The 10,840-nt window shown below is 44.2% G+C and overlaps 1 protein-coding gene across 2 annotated transcripts in view; it reads right to left on the bottom strand.

Moving 5' to 3' along the window:
* Nucleotides 1-1,434: 1,434 nt before the first annotated feature.
* Nucleotides 1,435-10,840, bottom strand: part of MTFMT (mitochondrial methionyl-tRNA formyltransferase) — a 94,657-nt gene continuing 85,251 nt past the window's right edge. For both annotated transcript variants that reach the window (XM_085644577.1, XM_085644578.1), the window contains exon 9: nucleotides 1,435-2,101. In XM_085644577.1, coding sequence (XP_085500703.1) covers nucleotides 1,925-2,101 — 177 coding nt within the window. In that variant the 3' untranslated portion in view covers nucleotides 1,435-1,924. The remainder of the gene's footprint in view (nucleotides 2,102-10,840) is intronic.

Genomic DNA, 10,840 nt, shown 5'->3' with positions numbered 1-10,840 from the left:
GAACACATTCAGGCACAGGGAGACTAAGTCATTATTATGGTGGCCAAATGCTTACTTCATTTTGCAGGCGGCACAAATACTTAACTTTATTCTGCAGGCGGCACAGAACAAAACAGCGTGACGGTAAAGCACAGTGCTTGCTTCCTTTTATTTTCTGTTATTTCATGGACTTTCCTGGGTTCCTACTTTTTGTTGTATTTGGGAAACTACACCATCACAGCTGATGTCAGCAGTGAGCGTCACAGACTCTCTTGGGTCCGTGCTTTTCGTTGGATTTGGGAAAACATGAAGTATTCTTTTTTCTCAACTTTAAAAAGGTAATTACATTTAGCATGCATTTAAAAATATGCGAATGCGATGGGGATTTTGTCTTTTTACCCCTTACTTTAGCAGTAACCTATATTTTTTTAGGAGCTTATCATCCTGCTGGTTGTTCAGTTGCATCTCACAGATGCTGCGAGCCAAGAGATTACAATCTTTACTGCAAGGCTCAAAGCACTTAATTAGCTTGTCCTGGTTTCCTTTCCCACCTTGCAAACACATGCCAACAGTTCACACTAAACCAGACTTTCGGTCTGAGTTTTTCCCCTAAACAAATGTCAATAGATTATAATCTATCAGCACAGTTACAAAATGAAGGTGAACTCGAAGTTATTTTAACCAAAATTGAAAACGTATTGACCAAAACCACATTATTTTTAAAAAAAACAATAGTACTTTTTTTTAGTGTGAGTGCGTTTGGGAATTTTATAAATTGGATATAACATGCTTCAGGGTCTATTTACACTTCACACGCACTGGCTACCGGCATGCGCGCAGCTTCTACGGACGCAAGTACAGCACAATGGAGTCCAGGTACACTGGCAAAGTGGTTTTTGAAGTGAACGTTGTTTCTAATTTAATTAGTGCTACAAGCATTGAATAAAATGATGGAACACATTTTGGAGTCGGTCCCTGAGGAGTAGATTGTGTGTAATCGGTACATAGCGGGACGGTAAAACACAGTGCTTGCTTCCTTTCATTTTCCGTAATTTCACAGACTCTTCTGGGTCCGTACTTTTCTTTAGATTTGGGAAACTATACCATCACAGCTGATGTCAGCAGGGAGCGTGAAACTTGCTGATGTATTTTGGCAGTGAGATATCCGATGGAACACATTTTGGAGTCGGTCCCTGAGGAGTAGGTTGTGTGTCATGCAATAGGTCTCGCATTTATTTGAGTTTGAACTATTGGCATTGTAAATGACAATGCCTTATATTTATGTTTTGGTTTTAAAATATATAAATAAAAGGGATTGTTATTTACAATGCCAATAGCTTAAACTCGCGTAAATGCGAGACCTATTGCATTGCAAATGCTTGTTAAGAACATGGTTTGCTGCACTGCAAATCTATTTTACTTGTAGAAAATAAAGTATGAATCGCGATTCGATAATCTACCTTTAACTTTCATAAAAAAATAATTTTATTAAACATGTTTTCAATCAAAATAAAATCCTCACCTTTGGATAAAGTTGAGATTAATAAAATGAAGCGTCCAATAAAATCTATGCTTTTGAAGGGGCTAATGCACTGGTTGTTACAGAGTCCCTGCGCGAAACCCCCTTATTATTCAGTGCATGGAAGTGACGACACTTGTTGTTAGACGTTTTATCATTTGAAAAGTCTTTTATATTGAATACTGATAGAGAACATCTTTTAGTGTAGCAAGCTTCAGCCATTTTGTATGGCCGCCTCGTGCTGGAGTGTGTTCCCGATACAGTAGAACTAGGCCTTCAGCATTTTGTACAGAACAAAGGCATCAGAGGGAAGCAAGGAATGCGGCCCGTGTGACTGTGCAGTCCTGGAATATCCAGCACTGGTTCTTAGTATGCAGAGTTTTACACACTGAAGGGTGGGCTTCCAGCTGCAGGTCCCGCTGGAGCCTAGCTCTTTTCTGTCCGGGCACTCTGCTTGGCTGGGGGTCTGAGTGTCTGAAACAGACACCCCTCCTCTTTCGCAGGCCGTTCCTCTTTGAACCAGGGGTACATGTATCCGTTGTAGAAATCGGTAGCAGAGAGTCTCTTCTTTAATTTGATCGTTTTGACCCCAACCCAGCCATCCTAGGAAGGAAAATGAGAGGGTTTGCCATGATCAATTGAAAGCAATTTGCAAGTTCAAAAACAACAATTTCATTGCAATTCGCATAACAGGATCATTTTCAAGAAATAATTGGGCAAACGTTTATTTTTATCGAGTCATGCGCACTGCAGGCAGTGATGCTATGATGTTTCTTTTATTATTCCTTTTTATGTCTGTTCCAACTGAGAGTCACTCAAAATAATTCATGGTTTGTACGGTTCTACTCTTTTTTATGGACTTTTTCTACCCTTATTGTTTACTAAACTGAGACAAAGCTTTGTGTCCAAAAATTCTTATTGTGCCACAAAAAAGAGGAAAAATTGAAAGAAAGAACAGTAATGAACATACAATGTTAATTTTCCTGAACAAATTTCATCATAGACAATATCAGAACTTTTTCATTTTGAATCACACTTACCCAGTCAGGGTTATCTTTGTTCTAATTTCAATAATGTAAAGTCCTTTATTGGAAAGCACTCGGTTTACATGTGTCGAAGGCTTGGTAAGGGACTGCAGAAGAATTATGTTACTTACCCTGTAAGCATTGGTTCTTGGCATGTAGAGCTGTAGATTCACATGACTTGCATCATCCAGCTTTCTAGTATTGGGTTCGGATGTTTGCAAATTGTTTTTCTTCAAATCAGTCTTTCCCAGTCACAAGTTGAGATTACTCCTCCTTTCGGTGATAATGTGCATGGGCATCGACTCCATTGTTAAATTGTTTTACCACAAAAGGATGAGAATAGAGTAAATTAGTGTAAAGAAAGATGTGCATGCATTGGAAATATGAATAAATGTATTACTAACTGCAACAACCATAAATGTCCAGGGAGGAGGGAGGGCGCATGTGAATCTACAGCTCTACATACCAAGAACAGATGCTTACAGGGTAAGTAACAATCTGTTTGAGGCATGTGTGCTGTATATATACATGCTTTGCAAAGACCAGCAGTTCCCAATGTGTGCGCTGCGGCACCCCGGTGCGCCATCTGAACTAGCCTGGGACGCTTCAAACAGATGTGCAAAAATTATATAATTCCATTATATTTAGGTCATGTTTTACCATAGCAGCCTATTCTCCCAACAACCACACGGGGGTGCTGGTGACCGCACTATCATCTCCTGATGGTCACATCCTCGGATTCCTCCTGCCTTGTTTTATTAAGTTTTCTTTTAAGTTCACCGCTGTAACTAACCCTGTAGGTAGGGACCACCCTCCATACCTGCTGTGACATTTCTCACACTGATCCAACAGGCCCTGTCTTCCTGGCAGCCTTTGAAGTGAAAATAAATTAAACTTAATTGTACCGCGGGACAATGACCTAACAGTGAATGTGTCCCCAGCCCTCCAGCCAAACATACTTTAAATGATCTACACAGATAACCTTGTGCAAAAGACTTGGGCAAAGTGGGGCCAACATTGTGACAATTAATATAGTCTGACATTTACCTGTGCCCAAATCGTTTCAAATAACAGAAAGACTGCTATTATCGATTTTCTGTGAGTGTTTGCTCTTTATTCAAATGTATGTTTGAAGGTTTCACTTTGCATTGCAAGTTATTTTGTGTCCATTCTCAGCTCTCCCTATTTTCTTTCTAATGATGTCACTACTTTGCAAAAGATGTTATATGACACACAGATTCCGCAGGTTCCTTACTTTTTACCATCCTCATTACCAGGGCTGTGGAGGGACACCAAAGTAGAGCGAGAAAGGATTCAGGCGTCCGGCTGGGATCTGAAATCAAGAGACTCCTCTTTTTGTTACATCGCTCTCAGCCCATGTCATGATGTTATGAGGTTTCGGATAAAATCAGGAGTTACAGGGGATCAGCTTTTCTTTGCATGCTTGTTACTTTACTTCTTTCTACCTCTTGTCTGGCCTAAAACAAGTATTGGGGACTTTAAAGGGACATGGGTGGCGGGGGGTGGGGGGGGAGGGGGGTGTCACTGTCACATCCAAGAGGGACCATGAAGCGCCTAGCACTTCTGCACCCTTGTAGAAGCTTCTGTGAATTGCTGTGTGCAACTTTATTGTGATGTGAATCTATACAAAGTGCACCCACCTTCTTTAACCTCAAAGATATATTGACATTTTAGGCCAATTTCAAATGGTCGTTATACGACAAAACTGTTATAGGAGGTGGTGACATCAGAGTTGCAATCATTTGTGCAATCCGTCAATTAGGTGAATGATCCTCAGGCTGGCTTCAGGCTCAACAAGAGCTCTATTCGGCATCATATGTATTTTGTGTGATCTGCATCTGTAGAATGACCAGGACAGTATTCTTACCATGGTTATCCTGCATTGGTTGACCTCTTTGACTGCATCTCACCCCCCATGCTAGGTCACCGCCTGGCACTGCCAAGGCTAACTTAGAACACACTGGCAGTATTTTGTAATGATTGCTTAGTTGGCATCTATCTGTCCTTCATTCATATCATCATTCACTAGCCTGCAGTGTGGAGTCCCCCAGAGTTCTGCTCTTCTCCCCCATACTCCTTAATACTATCCTCACACACCCATAACTCTTCTTAAACCATTGCGACTATTTACCCATAACTGTGGTGGTGACACTTCACTCTCTATCCACTGCCAACTGTCTGTGGTGCTTCTCCAGACTCCATGCTATCACCAGTGGTGCTTGACTCCTGTATGACTCCTCACACTCCACTGGTTTATGGTATCATATGTATGCTGCTGACTCCCAGGCACATCTCAAGGTTCATGAGAATCCTGGCCACTCACTGAAAGTTTCACACTGTCCATCCCAGGTTAGTCGTTGGGGCAGAGAGAGTGGTTATGCCTGAGTAGTGAGAAACCACAAGTCCTGCTCCTGGGGTTGGTATCTCTGACCTACAGATCTGTCTTCTGGCCTGAGTCCCTAACCACCAACGCCCCTCAGCCAGTGATAGAAGTCTGCAATTTGTATATAATGTTCAATGGTGAATCTCTCCTTTGTATCTGAAATCAAAGCGGTCTCCATTAGCATCTAATAAAAAAGGTATACTTTGATTCTGACACCTCTCCCTGAGTTTTCTAATCACCCTCGCAGTGGTGATCTCCTAAAAGCACCAACATATGTGAATGCGCACACTGCTGGCACTGTGGGGCCTGCTGGCAACAGGGAAGCCGTATGATTTTATTACCTTCATTGGCTTCATCTCAGTCATTTTCATGGAGAAAAATTGAAGTACTCCATAGGCCGAGCTTACATCCCCACCTGCTGAAAAAAAGTAACATAATGGGGAGCCACTGCCAATTGTCAATAGGTCAAGGGAGCCGTGGGTCGACAAAGTTTGGGAACCACTGGCATATACTATACAGCGGTACTCCCCAAAGCAGTGGCTAACCAGTGGATGTTGCAGTTATCTGAATTAGTGTCTTTAGCACTGCTTGCCCAACATTAGCTTGTTGACTTGCTAAGACATTCACACAATAATGCTTGGAAATGTGTGTGGTTTGGACCGTGTAGCTGCTTTACATATGTCAGCTATGGGACTGTTACCTAAGAATGCCACAGATGCTCCTATTTTGTGAGTAGAGTATGCTCTAGGAGGAATAGTTAAAGTTCATTTAGCATTAACACAACAAGTTTGAATACATTTGACTATCCACCTAGAAATGTAAGATTTCGAAATAGGATTTCCTTTATGAGGTGGAGCAAATGCAACAAAAAATAGTTTTGTTTTACGACAACTTTGTCCGGTTAATGTAGTATAGTAGTGCTCTTCTAACATCAAGCGTGTGTAGAGCACTTTCTGCTACTGAATCATATTGAGGATAGAACACGTGTAACTAAACTGACGGATTAATATGAAAAGCAGAAATTACTTTTGGGAGGAATTTAGGATTTGTACGAAGAACCACTCTATCTTTCTGTAATTGAAAGAAGGCTTCTTCAAAGGTTAATACCTGTAACTCACAATGCGCCTGAGTGAAGTGATGGCGATTAGGAAGGCAACTTTCCAGGAAAGAAATTATAACTGACAATAATGTAAAGGTTCAAAGGGTGGACCCATAAGCATTGTAAGAACAATGTTAAGGTACCATGCAGGTGCAGGCGGCTCTCTTGGTGGTATTATTCTCTTAAGTCCTTGCATAAAGGCTTTAATTACTGGGACCTTGAATGGAGATAAATGTTGTCTGTTTCGCAAATATGCCGCCACTGCTGCAATAAGTAACCCTATTGGTGTGTAGGCTAATCCTACTTGTTGTAGATGCAATAGATAAATTATATTTGGGATGGATGCATCAAGCGGATCAATTTTGTTATTTTGACAGTATGTGACAAACCGTTTCCACTTTGCTGCATAGCATTCTCTAGTGGTAGGTCTCCTTGCCTATTTCAGTATTGTCATACAATTTGGTGGTAAATTTAAATATCCAAACTCTATGACTTGAGGAGCCAGATCACTAAGTTGAGCTTCTTGGGGTTTGGATGTCTGATTTCTCCATAGTTCTGTGTGAGAAGGTTGTGAGATGCAATTTTTGATGTGGTACCACTGACAGTTCCAGTAATGTGGTAAACCATGGTTGACAAGCCCATGTGAGAGCTACTAGAGTCAGTGTGAGCGAAGTCTGGTGAGTTTCCGAAACAGCAGTGGAAGAAGAGGGAGAGGTGGAAAAGCGTAATCAAATATCCCTGACCAGTTCATCCATAGGGCATTGCCTATGGACAGATGGTGTGGGAATCTGTAGGCGAAGTTTGGGCATTATGAGTTCTCTGCAGTGGCAAAGAGATCTACGTGTGGGAATTTCCATTTCTAGAAATAGGGGAGGAGCATTCTGCTGATGAGATCTGCAATCTGGTTGTGTTTTCCTGAAAGGTGTTCTGCTAAATGAATTCTGTGATATATAGCTCAACGCCAAATGGTCAGAGGGGCGTGATAACTGTAAGGAATATGCTACTTACCAGTATGCATCTGTTCTTGGCATGTAGAGCTGCAGAGTTGTACACTTAGCATAGATCGCCATCTGGTGTTGGGCCCGGATGTTTGCAGTTTGTTTTTGTTCTTTGGACAGTCTTTGGAAGTCACGAGTTCGGTGACTCCTCCTTCGGTCCGTACTGCGCATGGGCTTCGGCTCCATCCTCAGATTGTTTTTCGCCAACAGGGAAATGATGGAGCGTAGTAATAACAGTGAGAAACCCATGTGTGTTGTATCTAAATAAGATGGACTGGAACGGATACAGGTAGCCGGGGAGGCGGGTGGGCGTGTACAACTCTGCAGCTCTACATGCCAAGAACAGATGCATACTGGTAAGTAGCATATTCCGTTCGAGGCATATGAGCTGCAGATTGTACACTTAGCATAGATTATATACCAGTACCCAACCTTAGCGGCGACCACCGGTATCCGTTGCAGTGGTTTGAAAAAGTGTCTTTAGTACAGCCTGGCCCACACTAGCTTGCTGCTTGGAATGCACATCTACACAGTAATGTTTTGTGAAGGTGTGCGGTGTTGACCATGTGGCTGCCTTGCAGATGTCATCTAAGGGTATGTTCCCTAGAAAGGCCATAGAAGCCCCTAACTTTCTAGTAGAGTGGGCTTTAGGTGGAACAGATAATGTTCTTTTTGCCTTTTGATAGCAAATTTGTATGCACTTTACAATCCACCTAGCTATCCCTGATTTAGAGATGGGGTTGCCTTTATGTGGTGGAGAGAAGGAGACGAACAATTGTTTAGTCTTTCTGAAAGGTTGCGTTCTTTGTATGTAGTACAGCAAAGCCCTTTTAACATCAAGTGTGTGTAAGGCCCTTTCTGCAACAGATTGAGGTTGCGAGAAAAAGACAGGTAATTCCACCGATTGATTGAGATGGAAGGGGGAAATGAGCTTGGGCAGAAACTTCGGATTTGTACGAAGTATGACCTTGCTGTGATGTATTTGTAGGAAGGGTTCCTGTATAGTGAACGCTTGTATTTCACCAACCGTTCTAAGGGAAGTGATAGCTACGAGGAAAGCTGTTTTCCAGGTGAGGAACTGTAGCTCACATTTATGCATTGGTTCGAAGGGTGGACCCATTAGCCGTGTGAGAACTACATTTAGATTCCACACAGGGGAAGGTGGTGCCCTGGGAGGAATTACTCGTTTAAGGCCTTCCATAAAGGCTTTAATAGCAGGTACTCTGAACAATGATAAATGCTGTCTGTTTTGTAGATAAGCAGCAATCGCTGCTAGGTGTAGACGTATGGATGAATATGCTAGGTTACACCTGTGAAGATGGAGCAGATAGCATATGATGTGCTGTATGGATGCATCTAAGGGGTTGATTGTATTGTTACGGCAGTAAATTACAAATCTTTTCCACTTTGCGGCATAGCATGCTCTAGTGGTAGGACGTCTGGCTTCCATGATGATGTTCATGCAATCACGGGGAAGGTTAAGGTATCCAAATTCTAAGATTTCAGGAGCCAGATCGCCAGGTTGAGCTGAGCTGGGTCCGGGTGCCTGATTTCTCCATGGTTCTGGGTTAGGAGGCATGGGGACAGGTGCAGTTTTTGATGTGGCACCACCGATAGCTGTAGTAGAGTGGTGTACCACGGCTGCCTGGCCCATGTTGGGGCTACCAGAATGAGTGTGAGGGAGTGCTGTTGTAGTTTCCTTACCACTAACGGAATTAGTGGGAGAGGTGGAAAGGCGTATGCAAATTTGCCTGACCAGTTCATCCATATCGCATTGCCTTTGGACAATGGGTGTGGGTATCTGGCGGCGAAGCTTGGGCATTTTTTGTTTTCGTGGGTGGCGAAGAGGTCTATCTGAGGATGCCCCCACTGGTGGAAGAATGGGTGAAGAACTTGTGGATGCAGTTCCCATTCGTGTAGTTGTTGCGTTTGTCTGCTGAGCAGATCTGCCATGGTGTTTTGTACGCCTGGAACGTGCTGTGCCAGGAGAAAGATGTTTTGGGGAATTGCCCATCTCCATATGCTCTGGGCTACGCGGGAGAGCTGGGGAGAGTGTGTCCCCCCCTGTTTTTGGATATAATACATTGCAGTCATGTCTGTGCGAATGAGGACTGCTTTGCCCGAAATCTGTTTTTGAAAAGATTTTAGGGCTAGAAAGATCGCCAAGAGCTCCAGATGGTTGATGTGGAGCGATTTTTGCTGTGGCGTCCATAGACCTTGCATGGTGAGGTGTAAGAGGTGCGCTCCCCAGCCGGAGAGCGATGCTTCCGCTGTTAGAATCACCTGAGGAACCGGGTCCAGGAACGGCCGCCCTTTGGAAAGGTTTGTGGTGTTCCACCACTGCAGAGAGTGATGGGTGCGGCCGTCCACCAACACCAGATCCGTCAGCTGACCCTGGGCCTGGTTCCACTGTTGTGCTAGGCACTCTTGAAGTGGACGCATGTGAAGTCTTGCATGGGGCACTATGAAAATGCAAGACGCCATCATTCCTATGAGCTTCATAAACACTCTTGCTGGAAGAGAGTGTTGAGGAAGGAATGTTTTGCGCAAGGCTTGTATGCTTGCGATTCTGGCTGAGTTTGGATAGGCAATACCCTTGGAGGGGTCTATAGTGGCCCCGAGATATTGCTTTGTGTGAGATGGTATGAGGTGGGACTTTTGGTAGTTCACCGTGAAGCCTAGCTGGTGGAGCAGTTGGATGGTGCTGTTTGTATGTTGCACACATTGGTGGTAGGACGCGGCTTTTATCAGCCAGTCGTCTAAGTAGGGGAAGACGTGAATCTGTTGACGTCTGAGGTGTGCTGCTACTACCGCTAGGCATTTGGTAAACACCCGTGGTGCGGTGGTGACCCCGAAGGGGAGAACCGTGAATTGGTAATGCTGACCGTCTACCACGAACCTGAGGTACTTCCTGTGAGAAGGGTGTATTGGAATGTGAAAGTATGCGTCTTTTAGATCCAAGGTAGTGAGAAAGTCTCCCTGACAGAGGAGCGGGAGGACTTGTTGCAGGGTGACCATGTGGAAATGGTCTGAATGTATGTATGCATTGAGAGGCCGGAGGTCCAGAATGGGCCTCAGGGTCCCGTCTTTCTTTGGTATCAGGAAATACAGAGAGTAGACCCCTAGATTTTGCTGATTGACGGGGACCTGCTCTATAGCGTGTTTTTGAAGGAGGGAGAGCACCTCCTGTTTGAGTAGTGTGGAATGTTCTTGAGACATTGGACGGTGTCTTGGTGGGATATTGGGTGGGGTAGATGTTAGCTCGAGGCAGTACCCTGACCGAATAATTTGGGTCACCCATTTGTCCGATGTTATGGACTCCCATGCGTGTATAAAGTTTTGTAGTCTGCCCCCGACTGGAGTGGAATGGTCTGGGGGGAGCGAAGGGAAGTCATTGTGCGGGCGGGGTGGCAGAACGGGTGGTGTTAGTTTTGCCCCTGCCCTTATTGTTGTTGCCTCTGTAACCACCCCTTTGGTTGCCCTTTGAAAAGGTATTTTGAGGAGGGGACTTGTAGGAGGTAGAGGCGCTATCGGTGGAGTAGCCTCTGCCTGTGCTACGAAAGGATGAGCGTCGAAAGGAGCGCTTGGGGGCTTGTGATTGTAGTGCCCCCATAGACTTTGCTGTGTCTGTGTCCTTTTTCATATTTTCTAATGCTTCGTCCACCTTTGGCCCAAAGAGAGTTTGTTGGTCAAAGGGGTGATTTAGTATGGACGCCTAGACTTCAGGCTTGAACCCTGAGATCCTGAGCCAGGCATGACGACGAAGCAGGACACTAGTGTTTATGGCTCTTGAAGCCGTGTCAGCTGCATCGAGGG

The sequence above is a fragment of the Triturus cristatus genome, chromosome 3_1 (genome assembly GCF_964204655.1).
Source record: "Triturus cristatus chromosome 3_1, aTriCri1.1, whole genome shotgun sequence".
Lineage (NCBI taxonomy): Eukaryota > Metazoa > Chordata > Amphibia > Caudata > Salamandridae > Triturus > Triturus cristatus.
This window is presented reverse-complemented; position numbering and strand designations above follow the sequence as displayed.